This window comes from Aegilops tauschii, chromosome 1, assembly GCF_002575655.3.
Source record: "Aegilops tauschii subsp. strangulata cultivar AL8/78 chromosome 1, Aet v6.0, whole genome shotgun sequence".
Taxonomy (NCBI): domain Eukaryota; kingdom Viridiplantae; phylum Streptophyta; class Magnoliopsida; order Poales; family Poaceae; genus Aegilops; species Aegilops tauschii.
The window spans coordinates 440,003,341-440,018,066 of NC_053035.3; the positions used below are offsets into that span (position 1 = coordinate 440,003,341).

The 14,726-nt window shown below is 43.6% G+C and overlaps 1 protein-coding gene across 1 annotated transcript; it reads right to left on the reverse strand.

Annotated features, from left to right (window-relative positions):
* Positions 1-11,126: 11,126 nt before the first annotated feature.
* On the reverse strand, positions 11,127-12,705 carry LOC109749416 (acetylserotonin O-methyltransferase 1). The gene is made up of 2 exons (XM_020308383.4): positions 11,898-12,705; positions 11,127-11,702 (listed from the first exon to the last, which is right to left on the reverse strand). Exons 1-2 carry the CDS (start codon positions 12,675-12,677, stop codon positions 11,403-11,405), a joined length of 1,080 nt encoding a protein of 359 aa, XP_020163972.1. The 5' UTR covers positions 12,678-12,705; the 3' UTR covers positions 11,127-11,402.
* Positions 12,706-14,726: the final 2,021 nt, after the last annotated feature.

A 14,726-nucleotide genomic window follows, 5' to 3' on the forward strand; every position in this document is an offset into this window, starting at 1 on the left:
ATATATGCACAAACTCAACTTGCTAAGACACAATGTAGCGCCATGGGTAATAAGTTATTTAAGAATGGTGAGAAATTTACCTGCCAGCATTTCTGAAGGTATTTGAGTTAAACTTACAGCATCAATGTGAATGGTGGCTATCAGTTTATTGCCTATTGACATAATGTTTGTAAATTGATTTTTATTTTCATAGTTCCACTCCTTTTTTTTCAAATATTTATCTACCGAAACAGGCTTTCGACCCGCTTTGTATATAAAACAACAACCAAACAAAGTACACAGACGAACGATACAAGGCGCTGAGGTTGCACTCTTACAAAACCTTACCTTCTTTTAAATGAAAATATCAGGCTCTACTCACATATTTCCTCTGTACATATTCTGCTTCGAAAAAATTTATAGTTGAACAAGAAAAATAATCACTTGGCAGTAAATTTTATTCCTTGGGGCATACAAGCTACCAAATTACATACCTCAAGAAAATAGAGCAATTCCACAAGCCTGAGTTCCATTCGTGATACGAACCACTATCTTTATCACACGGTCAAGACACGCTTCTCACACCCCAAATATAAAACATTTTCTAGCTAGGACATCACGCTGTCTACTTTTTTAGAGAAAATACCAAATGATCTGCTTTATATAGAAAAGCAGGAGTTTCAGTGGGAAGACCAACGTCACGGTACAAGATCTGAAAAAACTAAACAAAGAGGCAGCAACCAGACTGCTGAAGCAGCCTACACAGCAGGTACTACCCAGGCACCCCACTGACAACCACCCTGATGGCAACCTAAAATAAGCTGAAGCTCTCTCGCCTTATTCTGAATCATCTCCGTTGCAGCGGGCATTGCCTCCCTATGGTTTGCAGGACAGAAAAGCATCCACTGCGACCAAAGAGCGAACATTTGTAGATGTTATGCACCGGAGAATAGGGAACACGCTGTCCATGGAATGAGCTTGAGAACAAACGATTTCTTTTTTGAAAATAAGAAGGTGGCTCGTGGCCGATCTTATATTTCAAAAGAGGCATAAGCCAGATGAAGTACAGTTACATGGCTTGTGAAGTGCACCCAGGTGCAAGGTCACAAGCAGCCTGGAAGGAAGAAGAGAAGAAAAAGGAAGAAAGGGCAGAAAAAAGAAGAGTCAGAGCCTAGCCATTAAGCAGTGTGATCCATGTCTGTAGATCATCCTTGTCCCGTTGCTTGGTGGCTCTGTTGGTCCATAAACGAATCAGATTAGCAGTATGAAGCCTGACATACGACTCTGACCAGCATTTAGCATTGAAAACCCGATCATTTCTAGCCTGCCAAAGTGTGATAGCACATGCCGCAAAAGCAACATTCAATTTGGCCTTGAAAGGAAGATGGTTCGTCGCCTGAGAAACAAAGTACTGAATGTTGGGTGACTCACATGCCAACTGCGCCAGTGAGAGGCTATTCCAGAGAGCATTAACAGGGCGACAACGAAGAATGAGATGGTCAGCCGTCTCCATAGCCGGACAAACGTCGCAACCGGCAGTCAGAGCAATTGCCGTCCAGCCTTTTCGGACCATGTTAGCCTTAGTGTTTAAAGGTCTCCAGAAAGCCAGCCACAAGAAGATTCTGTACTTGATAGGAATAATAGAGTCCCAAATCCAGGGCGCGGGAGCCCAAAGAATTCCCCGGAAGGTAAGCAAATAGTAGAAGTAGCGCGTGCTTAAGATGTTGCCTCCAAGCGCGGGGACCCGTGCATCCATGCGAGTACTATCCGGAGTGACACTAACAACAAGCTGATTAAGCAGTTCCAATTCTTGGGTGGCTGTCTGTGAGAGGTTGGGGTGTAGCTGCACGCTCCAGCTCCCGTCTATAAACTGAGATTGAACAAAGCAATCCTGATTGCGAGCGAAGGAGAACAGAACCGGGCAGAGTTGCCTCAAACTACCAGCAACCAGCCATTGATCATGCCAGAAGGAAACATGCCTGCCACTGCCAACAGAACAGCGCGAGGAAGATAGGACCATAGGGATGCAACTCTTGAAACCCTTCCACATAGTAGTATCTTTGTGGTGTCCCTTGAGAGGCAAAGAATCCTTACAATATTGGGAAGCAAACCAACTGAAGCAAGGGATATCAGAGGATTGAAGGATTTTGGCCACAAACTTACAGAGCATAGCCCGATTGTGAGCCTCTAGATCTCTTACTCCCAAACCACCATTAGCACGAGGCAGAGTAACCATATCCCAAGCCATGAGGCAGTGACCTCCTTTAGTTTTATTCTTGCCCTGCCAGAAGAAGGCCCTGAGAAGAGCATCCAGTTTACCGAGGGACTCCTTGGGCCATGGAAAACAAGTCATGAAGTAACTTGGTATGCCAGCCAGGACAGAATTTATAAGAGTTAGCCTACCACCCCAAGAGAGGAACGTGGCCAACCAACCACAGAGGCGACGGTCAACCTTGTGAATGACCGGAAGCAACATACCATGCTTGATCTTGTGTAAGGAGAGGGGCAGCCCCAAATATGTACACGGAAAGGAGGAGATCGGGCGGCCAAGCGTGCGGGCGATTTCCATGACCACCTCCTGCTGCACACAAACAGGTACCAAGGTGCTTTTTTGGAAATTAATAGTCAGCCCCGAGAACTCAGAGAAAGCAGTTAGGATGCTCTTGATAGCTCTAGCTTGCTCCACCTCGCCCCGAAAAATAATCAGTGTCGTCCGCGTACTGCAGCACTGGAAAAAAACCATCTGAGCCAAGGGGGTGCACCAAGCTACCATTCTGAAAGTGCCAGCAGCATAAACGTTGAAGCACATCGGCAACAAGGATGAAAAGATATGATGACAGGGAGTCTTCCTGCCGATACCCTCTCTTTGCCAGAATGGGATCGCCTGGTTCTCCATTAATGAGCACCCTGGAGCGTCCAGTGGAGAGGAGTGCATGTATCCACTGTGTCCACCGCGAGGGGAAGCCCCTAGCTTCTAAAACCTGGGTGAGGCAATCCCAACTAACAGAATCAAAAGCTTTACGAAAGTTCAGCTTCAAGGCAATCACAGGTAAACTCCTTTTGTGCGCTGGCTGTACCATCTCAGCAGCCAAAGCAAAATTTTCCACAATGGAGCGCCCTTTCAAGAACCCAGACTGCAAGGAGTGCACTAAATCCGGGATACGCCCTTGTAATCTACATGTCAGAACCTTGGACACTAGCTTAGGAGCACTGTGCACAAGAGAAATGGGCCTGAAATCCCTCAGCTCCATAGGTGTGTCAATCTTGGGCAGCAGTGTGATATAAGCAATGTTGATGCCATCCAGAGCAACCTGGTTTGCGTGGAAATCCCCAAAGAATTTGAGCAAATCATCCTTGATCAAATGCTTGAAGACTTTGTAGAACTCATTTGTGAACCCATCTGGCCCCGGGCTTCTATTGTTTGGAGACATATCAATAGCCCGAACCAGCTCAGCCCATGAGAAAGCATCTACCAGCTCAGACAGATCCACAGGGCTGTACAAAGCAGAGAGTTGTACTGTTGGCAAAGATGGAGCAGGCTGTCCCAAGATATTGGCGAAGTATGCAGTTGCCAGGTTAAGTTTGTGGCCGTTTTGGTAATATTGCACACCATTATCAAACGATTTCGCCTGAACCTTTGTGAACTAATTGTATAACACATTCAGAGAATATGACTAGGGTTACCAAACGCCCGCTCAGGCGCGCTGTCGAAATAATGTCTAGAGCGGTAGAGGGTGGAACCAATCGATCAAAGAAGCGCTTACTGGGAAATGCGGGAGGAGGTGGCAGCTCCGCCGCCGCGGCGGACGCACGGGCGCGAACGGTGGTGCGTCCTCGAGCAGCCTCGGCCCCTGGGTCGTCACGCTACGCTGCCTGGTGGCGCGCCACGACCTCGGCAGCTCGGCGCCCACCCACCCGTTAGCCTGGTGGTGCGACGCGATCTCGGCGGCCCGACCTCCGGCACGAAGTAGGCACCGCCGCCCTTCGTTGCGAGCATAGTAACGAACGGCACAGCGGTGGGCTCTATCCCGCGTGTGACCGGAGCCGGGGCCATGAAATTTGAATTGTTTTTTTCTTTCTTGGAGGGGCCATGATTTGATGTGGAAGCCCGGTAGCGGATGGCAGTGGGCCAGTGGCAATGTTTGAAACATGGAACAGCCTATACTTTTTCTTTTCTTTCTTTTCGGGAGAAACTTCAAATCTATTCATCATAAGGCCCCCTTCCCCCGCGTCGCCTAACCTAGACGACACGGGGGGCGATCTGCCGCCGCCAGCCCAAAGGCCTCCTCCCTCGTCCTCTCTCCCATGCCGCCGCCGGAGGCCACGCCCGTAGCCTGGCCAGTGATGGCGGCGGCGGGGCTTTCCCCCTCGCGTGGTGGCTGCGTCTTCCCCTGGCGGCGGCGGCGCACGGAATTGCGGGGCACCGGCGGCGTGGAGCGGCGGGTTCCCAACGACGAGTATGACAGCGGCGTCAGCGCAGATGCGATACCGCGACAGAGGAGCCCCTGTGGCGGCGGCCCAGATCGCGGATCTTGCCGTACCCAGATGGGCTTCGGCGGACCGGCGGATCTGGTGAGCGTCTACGGGCGGGCATGGTGGGCCTGACGACGCCGGCCTAGCCACCATGGTGGTGCCATGGCCAGTCAGGCGGCAGCGGCAGCTTGGATTCTCCGTCCAGTCCCCGGCAGCGATGGTGGCGGTTCGTGTACAAGTTGCTTGATGGAGGTCCTCTGTTCAGATCCGGGTGAAAACCTGGCCAAGGCCGGCGGTGACGACGCTGTTATGCGGCGTTTCCTTCTTGAAGGCATCACCAAGGAGAAGTTCAAGACAGCTATCTGCTACCTTCAGGGGAAATCCTAGATCAGTAGATCGGATGATGGCGGCGCGTTGGTGTCGTTTCCTCCTTGGGGGCATCATTCTTGGAGGCGTACACGGGATCGAGGGACCAGTGGGCGGCTTTTTTGGTGGAGCGGTGCTTCATCCTACACATTGATGATGGCGGATCTCGGCGGCGTAGCGCAGTGGAAACTCGACGCCCGATGTACGAGGATGGACTCGCGCAGGAGGACGACGCTGTCTGGCGTCGTGGTGGCGTCGATGGCAGAGAGACCTGGCACGGTAGATGCAACAGTACAACTCTGAAGATGGATTGGTGGCAGGTGGCTGCGGCGGCCTCATACCCGGCAGGCGTCCTGGTTGAGGAGTGTGCCGGACTGGTGGGTGCCCCATACCCGCAGGCGTCCTGGTTGGGACCTCAGGTCTTAGATGTTAGGTTTGGCTGCGAGGTCTGTTTGGTATTAGGCCCAGACTATCAGCATCCCTACATCAATTGGATAGGAGTAGCGACAGATGTTGCCTAAACGGTGGCTTTAGTCTTACTGTTGTATGACTTTGTAAGGTCTTATGTGAATAATTAATAAAGTGGCTGCATGCATCGTCCAAATGCAGAGGCCGGGGGTCCTCCTCCATTTCTAAAAAAAGGTTTTAACTCGCGGTTGCAAGTGGACTTTGTACTTTCATGACATGCCACTAGTAGAAAACAGGGCTTTCGTTCGGACCAGATAAGCCCATTAGTCCCGGTTCATTCACGAACCGGGACTAATGTGAGCATTGGTCCCGGTTCGTGCGCTAAAGGCATTAGTCCCGGTTCAAATGAGCCCTTTAGTGCCGGTTTGAGACACAGACCGGGACTAAAGGGTGCGATGCCCTTTAGTCCCGGTTCGTATCTCAAACCGGGACTAAAGATTAGACCTTTAGTCCCGGTTTGAGACACGAACCGGGACTAAAGGGTGCAATGCCCTTTAGTCCCGGTTCATGTCTCAAACCGGTACTAAAGGTCCCATTTTGAAACTCTACCCCCCTCCCCCATGGATCGCCTTTTCAGTTTTGTAAAAAGCAAAAGAAAATGATAAAAACTTCAAAAATTAAAATCCTTCGAGATGTAGTTATGTTACTACATCTACTAGTTAGGAAAATTTAAAAACTTAAATTTGGACATGTTTTGCAAAAAGTGTAGGGAAAATGTAAAACGGCTGTAATTTTTGCATACGATGTCAGAAAAAAACGTATAATATATCAAAATATTCAGAACGAAAATCCGCATCCAATTTTTACAGCCCATGGCCTGTTTGCAAATTTTTAGAATCCTCAAATTTCAAAAGGAAAAAAAAGATATGCTCAAATTTCAGTTTTTTTAAAATTTTGGTTAAATCTGGTCAAACTATGGTCAAACTACTTATTCAAAAAGTATTAGTGTTACTAAATATTATTCAAGAATATTAGTGTTACTAAATAATTATTTCAATTTTTTTGAATTTTGGTCAAATCTGGTCAAACTGGGGTCAAACTACTATTCAAGAAGTATTAGTGTTACTAAATAATTATTCAAGAGTATTAGTGTTACTAAATAATTATTTCAATTTTTTTGAATTTTGGTCAAATCTGGTCAAATTGGGGTCAAACCATGGTCAAACTACTTATTCAAGAAATATTAGTGTTACTAAATAATTATTCAAGAATATTAGTGTTAGTAAATAATTATTTCAATTTTTTTTGAATTTTGGTCAAATCTGGTCAAATTGTGGTCAAACTACTTACTCAAGAAATATTAGTGTTACTAAATAATTATTGTTTTTTAGATAATAGTTTCAAACTCAAACAGTGAAACGTGTGACATCATGCTCAAGCTAAACTCCTGAGGGTTAATACGATTGACATCTTATTATTGTCAGGAAAACAACAAGTGCAGACTTGAAAACGAGGGGGAATAGAACCCGGAAGTTAAGTGTGCTCAGGCTGGAGTAGTGAGAGGATGGGTAACCGTCCGGGAAGTTAGATTATTTGGAATGATGAGGGATGATTAGAGATTAGAGGTTAAAATAATTCAGAAATTTGAAAATCGGGAAAAAAATTCAAATTTTTTTTCAGAAAAATTTCAAAAAAAAAATCATAAAATTTCCTTTAGTCCCGGTTGGTGTTACCAACCGGGGCTAAAGGTGGACCTCCAGGCAACGGCCACGTGGAGGGCCTTTAGTCCCGGTTGGTGCAAGAACCGGGACTAAAGGGGGAGGCTTTAGTAACGACCCTTTAGTCCCGGTTCAAGGCCCTTATGAACCGGGACAAATGGCCCTTTTTCTACTAGTGTGCAGCCACTTTATTAGTTGCTTGATGGAGGTCCTCCATGAAAGTACAAAGAACACAAGAACTAATAAAAGTTACAACCAGGTCCATGGACTACCTAGCGACATTACAAGAACTCGCGGTTTTGAATTTGTATTCTTAAAATTTCAAGGCACAAGATATAAATATAATGTGTAGATCCTTGATTAATGATAATAGTTGAATCTATATTTCATAAGAACAAAATGCAAGAAAGACATTTTATTAGAATATGCTCAACAATCTATGCAATAAATATGTGTACATCCTCGCAAAAAAAATATGTGTGCATGTTTAGTTAAAATATTTATATATGTCAAATAAAATGTCCATGCAGCTTTAAAAACAATAATGGATGCAAATGTTTCATGTCGAAAAAATATATTATCCTAGAACATATTTGACCATCATATGAAAATGCTCATGAATGTAAATAGAAAGTTTAGGTGACTTCCAGAACTTGTTTTGGAAAATAATTTGTGAACTCATTCCACGATCCATGAAATAATTTGTGAACTCATTCCACGATCCATGAAAATAGTTGGTACTTCAAAAACTAAGATGATATACCTTGTTGTTATTTATTTTCTTTTTAACAACAATAGCAAACATGCCCGTGTGTTGCAGCGGGCGGAAACAGCCCCCACACGTCCTTACTCACTGAGCATGGCTAAAGACCTCACCCTCATTCCCCTAACATAATAAACATGACTAATACCTCATCCTCAGGCCCACATTCTCCATTTCAATACAACATCAGACACATGTTTCCGCTTGTCCTCTTTGTTGTCCTTGTCGCCGGCGGTCGCAGTACCAGTTGTCACTAACCAAGGTTTGCTAGGTCCTTGAGCCTCCTTCGTGTCCGGCGAGATGACGAGCGTTGAACAAAGATTTTTTATCATCCAAGTAATATATTGGGAAAAAGTAGTGCACATAATATATGCTCGTGCTATCATATAAATTGAGTAGTTTGTGCCAGATAGACCATGAATTCGTAATTGGACTCCTCATGCATTGTGACGGGTGTCACTGGGCTGAGCTAGGTTGGTCGTATGTGAGGAGGCGACGAAGAAAAGGATTCCTTCCATACCCCTAGTTTAATAAATTAAATTAAAACAATGCATTTGTTGGTGTATTTCAAAAATTCACCCCATTTTATTAGTAGGTATAGATTAAAAAAAAAGTTAGCTATAGTACCTCCCATTTATGAAGAATATTTATGTTTTGAACAATCTTTGCCTTTTCAAATTCGAAGTTCAATTTCTTGTGTTTCTAAAAAATGTCCGCAAATAAAAAAAATAGTATAGTACCTCCTAGTTTTAAAAAAATTGTTCATGTTTCAAAACATATTCAGGTTAAAAAATAACAAAAAATGTTATTTTTTTTAAGTGCTCGAATTTAAATTTTTTGTTCACAATTTTGCAAAATATTTGTGTTCTAAAATATATTCAGTTTTTTGCCAAAAAAAATTCTTTTGCTCTCTGTATCTGGTGTGGCTGCTAGTTTAATTTAATACGCCGCTGCTAGAGGGCTACCTTTCTGAGCCCCTCTAGCTTGGGCGCCCTGGTTCGGTTCCTCGAGGGGCAGTATTCTTTGTCCTTGGACTTTTTTCGCTAGTGCGGGAGATGTACTAATGGGCCGGCCCATGGCGGTTGTGTGCGTCTTAACTTTTTCTCGCAGAAAACAAATCGGGACAAACGAGAAAACGCCTGACGGACGAAAATTTATGTGGGTCCGACCGTATGACCATAAAAAGTGGAGAAACAAATCTCCCTTTAATATTAGGTAAAGATAAAGATATAACAAGCAGAAAATTTGCATATACCCGTGAAACATACTATTACAAAATAAATTTGTAAAATAGCATCAATCATGAATTTAAGCACATGAAGACTAAAAAGGAAGAAATATGATAAGGTTTTTCAGCAAAATCAAAAAGAAGGAGATAAAAATAGTTGATGGAAAGAAAAATGGAAGAAAATTAAGCAAGAAATAAAACAAAGTTGAAATAGAATCGTGAAAAGAAAATACGAAGAATAATAAATGAGAGAAAAAGTTAAAGTGAGAAAAATAAATATAAAAATACTAAGAAAGGTTGTTAGAAAATATAATAAATTGTCACGGTTGCTCTATCCTCAACCAGCAATCTGGTTTTGCAATAGAAAGAATCAAACAGTTCACCAACGGTTAGAAACATTATTCCAATAAGGTGATTCGGCAGCACAACAAAATTCTGCGAATATCGTTATTCTCGACTAGCAAATCTTGTCCAACAACAAGGAAATACACCGAATCACAAGAAGTTGATGAAATATGAGTATTCTTTTTCCTATGACTTTTTTCGCTAGTGCGGGAGATGTACTAATGGGCCGGCCCATGGTGGCTATGTGCGTCTTAATTTTTTTCGCAAAAAACAAATTGGGACGAACGAGAAAACGCCTGACGGACGAAAATTTATGTGGGCCCGACTGTATGACCAAGAAAAGTGGAGAAACAATTCTCCCTTTAATATTAGGTAAAGATATAACAAGCAGAAAATTTGCATATACCCGTGAAACATACTATTACAAAATAAATTTGTAAAATAGCATCAATCATGAATTGAAGCACATGAAGACTAAAAAGGAAGAAATATGACAAGGTTTTTCAGCAAAATCAAAAAGAAGGAGATAAAAATAGGTGAGGGAAAGAAAAATGGAAGAAAATTAAGCAAGAAATAAAACAAAGTTGAAATAGAATCGTGAAAAGAAAATATGAAGAATAATAAATAAGAGAAAAAATAAAGTGAGAAAAATAATTATAAAAATACTAAGAAAGGTTGTTAGAAAATATAATAAATTGTCACGGCTGCTCTATCCTCAACCAGCAAATCTGGTTTTGCAATAGGAAGAATCAAACAGTATTCACCAACTATTAGAAACATTATTCCACTAAGGTGATTCGGCAGCACAAAAAAATTCTGCGGATAGCGTTATCCTCGACTAGCAAATCTTGTCCAACAACAAGGAAATACACCGAATCACAAGAAGTTGATGAAATATGAGTATATTATTCCTTGTGCAGTAACAGAGAAAAACAATTTCCTCATACCGTTTCTCATCGAGAATAAAAAACTGGAATGCAAAATTTATTCGGTATTACGAAAAAAAAATGTGGAAAAATCAGACAAAGAATTCAGTTGGGTGGCAATAGGAACACTACCCATCTATGATAAGTGGTAGAAAACGAAATGGTTCGTATGAACTAACGGTTCTCCTTCCTGGGTAAAACAATTCAGTTGGGTCTTGGGTGGCAACATTTGGAGAAAGTAAAAAAAAATGTGTTTCGGCCCACGCATCGTCCTCCAGAGGACGACTTGCGGAATAATAGGGTTTCCGAGCACCTGAAGAAGCAACGCTGACACTGCTATAGTCTCTTGGTTCTTATGATATCCAGCACAAGTCACAAGATCAGAATTATGTCCAGGAGCAAATGTTTTGGTGCCAAAGATATGCTACTCTTTATCTCCACTGATCCCGGTGACCGGCGCGAATGCCAAACCTTGTCGACACAAAAATATATCCAGCTTAACAGAAGTATATCCAACTCAGTGCAAGTAATCTTCAGAAGTCAGAACTCGAGGATGGTCACAATGTGGAACTTCACAAAACAGTCTACGTGTATACTTCCAAAACAGTCATGTATGTGTGAGGCAGAGAGCAACAGAAAAATGGCTGTGCCTTTGGTCCCATTTAAACTGACATTCAGGAACGCATCACCTGAATAATTGATAACAACAATTTGAACACAACAGCATGGGGGGTGCAGCTTACTAATGCCTGTATGGCAGATTCATATTTCAGTTCAATCATAGTCGCATGAGTGACCATCCATGGAAGAAAGTATGTGGGGTCACACAGGACTGTCAAGCGTGCATAATACGCAGTAATATAAACAACTTACACATGCATAGATCGATTCACGAAGGTACTAACGCTGAAAAACAAGAGTGAGCACTGAAACATGGGCATAGCATATTAATATCAGCATATGTTACCCCAATTCCCACAAAAAAAATTTAAACAGATTCTAGTAACCTTCTACACACATTTGTGATACAGTACGCGAGCTAATTCATTTATCACAGCGCTCACACCTCGGAAAAATACAATAAGACAGTATATTATTCACCACATTAGGCCAATGGCATGCAACCAGAAAGCACACGTGCCATGCCAGTTTATTAACATACAACACTGATTACCACGTAATTTTCATGGGAGTGTTCAAGGGTAGAGCTCAATAACAGATCTAACTCCCAACACTGATATAATTTTGTAGTTGCTGAACCCAGCTTCCATGAATATCCTTTTCCACTCATGTTCCTCTCGCTCAATCCCCTCAAAACACATGATAAAGAGATCAAACAAAACCTGTGTCTCCCTTGTTATAATCTCATCTGGCCCAGATCCAACCACCATATCTATGATTATCACCTTTCCACCAGCTTCTCTGGAAGGTATAGCTTCCTTGCAATTTTTCAGTATCTTGACACAATCTTCATCACCCCAGTCATGGAAAACCCACTAAGATGTACATCAGAAAAAAAATGTCACGATTAGCCACAGTAATTTGTTAATTGTTGAGTTTTTCCATAAAAGCTATTTAGCTTACTTTAGTTGTTCAATTGTACCTACAAGCGGTTAAATAGACACTTTATGACATCCTATTGTAAACTGGGTATGTGTGCGAAGCGAAGAAACAAAATCTAAAGGGCGTACCTTCAGGAAGAGAGCATCCGCTGGTGGAATGTACTTAAACATATCACCAGAAATAAACGACACATGGTCGAAAGTAGGAGCTTCTTCAACCACATGAGGGAGATCCAACACACTGCATTTCATTTGCGGGAACGCCTTAGCAATTGCCTTGGCAGATCCACCATGTCCTCCGGCGACATCAATAAGCGACTTTATGCCAAGAAATACACCAGAACACTCCCTCAAAATGATATCCATGAGAAAGTTACTATCAGAAACCATCGCGTCATTGATTAGCTGGTTGTAAGTACTGTTCTGGGCAGCCATCTCCCAAACGTTAAGGCCGTGAGCTTTCTCGAACAGGGACGTGGAATGCTCGTCTAGGAACCATGAGTGCATGCCAGAAAAGGGGGCAGTGACAGTTGAATCAAGTATCAAAGATAGAATGGGAGATAGGTTTGATCTAACTTCATCGATAGCAAGTAGGCGTGTGGTTGGGGTAAGCCCGTAAGCAACCTCCTTGTTTGGCGAGGCTACTTCATGAACAACAAAGATGTCTGACACAATGAGCACACGCATGAGTCGCCGTAAGCGAGGAAGCTTAGACGGATGGAGCCCAATCTTTGCGGCCAATTCTGAAGGGGTCATAGACCCACCATGGTGCTGGATGGTGTTAGGGATTTGCAATTCCATTGCACATTTGAGTGCCATGGACTTGACAAATCCCAATGCGTGGTGCCAAAGATCAACTTGAGCCTGGAGCAACTCCTCAGAGCTATGCTTTTCTTGGGTGGGTGCCATTTTTGCTGAGCTTGTGTTTCTCTGGTTGTGTGTGGAATGCATTCATGGTGGCTGGTCTATTTATATGCAAATAGTACTGAATAAGGTAGGGCCATCTAATTAGTTATTTAAGGATTGATGAAATCACCATAGGCGCCTCACCGTTTACGGAAACATTGTCTTCCACTGAACTAACATCGCTGAGAAGTCCTGAGAAAATTCAGGAAAATGCGAGCCCCCATGCCCTTGTGGGCTCCTTCCACCACGTAGCTGATGATTCTCATTCTATTACAAACCTGACACAAGAACGTATATGTGTCAAGCCTATCGGCACACATTACTACAAATTAAATCGCCATGTGCAAGGAGATATTTTTATATTAACCGAGTCCCACTTATTTTAGATCTAAATGCAGATCCTACACTTGTATATGTTTTAAGGAGGGTTATTTGTTATATTAGAGTACAGGAGATGAGTTTTTGGCCACACCTATTGAGTGGTTGTACAAATTTTCCCGTTGTAAAGATCTTTACCTGAATAAAATATTTTAAGCACTTGGCAGGAAAACATGTTCTGTGCGAACCATTGAGTAAGGTTTATGTAAAACATGCACTTCCTGTTGTACTAGATGTCGCATCACTTGTTGACTTACTTGTGGCCTATTGGGCGGCAGTACAGTCCGCACTTTGTACTAGGACATCGACACAACAGGTTTGGGTTTCAGTTTCGTACTCTTTTTTTCAGAACACGCCAAAGACTTGCACGCCGTTTTATTATGAGGAAAGAGAGTGTAGTACAAGATTTTGTGACAATTCCGTTGAAATTGTAGACACCAACACAAAAGACTGTGCACGTTTACCAGAAAAGAAAGGGACACTACGTAGTACGTACCACCAGCAATGCTAGGCTGAAAGATTAAAGACGGGCCTTCGTACTACGAAGAACATCCTGCCTCTGTTTTTTTTTTAAAACGGAGGCAAAAGCTTTGCCTCATATATTAAATAAGGAGAGAATATAGTTTGTTACAACACACCCAAGACGCGACATGACAATTACTCTCGCAGTAAAAAAGACCCTAATCTCTTTGCCCGGCGATGATCCATAGTTTGGCCTCTGTCACAATGATGTTGAGCAAAATTGGCGGAGGAGCACTCTTTTGTCAGAACACTCTTGCGTTCCTCTCATTTCAAATGACCCATGACACGAGCATGGTGATCGAAGCCTTGACCTTTCTGTTGGCAGTGCCCGCTGCGCTTGTGCTCGCCCACCACTCCTCGACGGAGTCAACCGTGTGCCATGAGGACGTGTCCAAGTCGTCGATGTGGAATTTCTGAATGACCAAGTTCCAAAGCCTCAGTGTGTAACGACACTTGAAGAAGAGATGAGGCCCACATTCTTGCACACCCCTGCACAAGGGGCAAGGGCCACAGTTTGGCCATCCATGCATGGCCAACCGATCGGCGGTCCAAATCCTATCCTGAATCGCAAGCCAAGCAAAAAACTTGACTTTCGGAGGGGCCCAAACCTTCCAAATCATTTGGTCCATGGGGGAGAGAACCATGCCCAGAAATTGCGCCCTGTAAGCAGAAGCCGCCGAGCAGTCTCCACTAAGTGTGTGCTTCCATAAAATGTCATCATCTCTGCCTAATGTGCTCAATGGAAACAACATTGGGTGGTCTAATTTTGAGGATGCAAGTGTTGTTTTTGAGGGCCTCTCGTACCTTCCATTTTTTCCGCGCCGAGGTATCATAGATGAGCGGGGCAATGTCTTTGGGTTTGCGTCCAAGCAGCCATGGAGAGTCCCAAAAGGGTGTCTTCGCGCCGTTTCCAACGGTGAAGGTGGTAGAGGCATAGAAAAAATTGAGATCCTCCTCACCGCATGGGTTCCCCCTCCCAACCCACAACTTTGTGGCCTCCTTCCATTCAAACCAAGGCCATCGCAAGCGCAAAGCACGTGCGAACTTGTTTGTGTTAAGGACCCCAAGCCCACCATAAACATGCGGCCTACTCACAATGTCCCAATTCACCTTGCATTTTGCTCCAGTAGACTTATTCAAACCGGCCCATAG

Coding starts and splice junctions, on each gene's coding strand:
- LOC109749416 (XM_020308383.4), bottom strand. CDS start 12,677: ATGGCACCCACCCAAGAAAAGCATAGCTCTGAGGAGTTGCTCCAGGCT. Junction 11,703..11,897: donor CGGATGCTCTCTTCCTGAAG/GTACGCCCTTTA, acceptor TGTACATCTTAG/TGGGTTTTCCATGACTGGGG.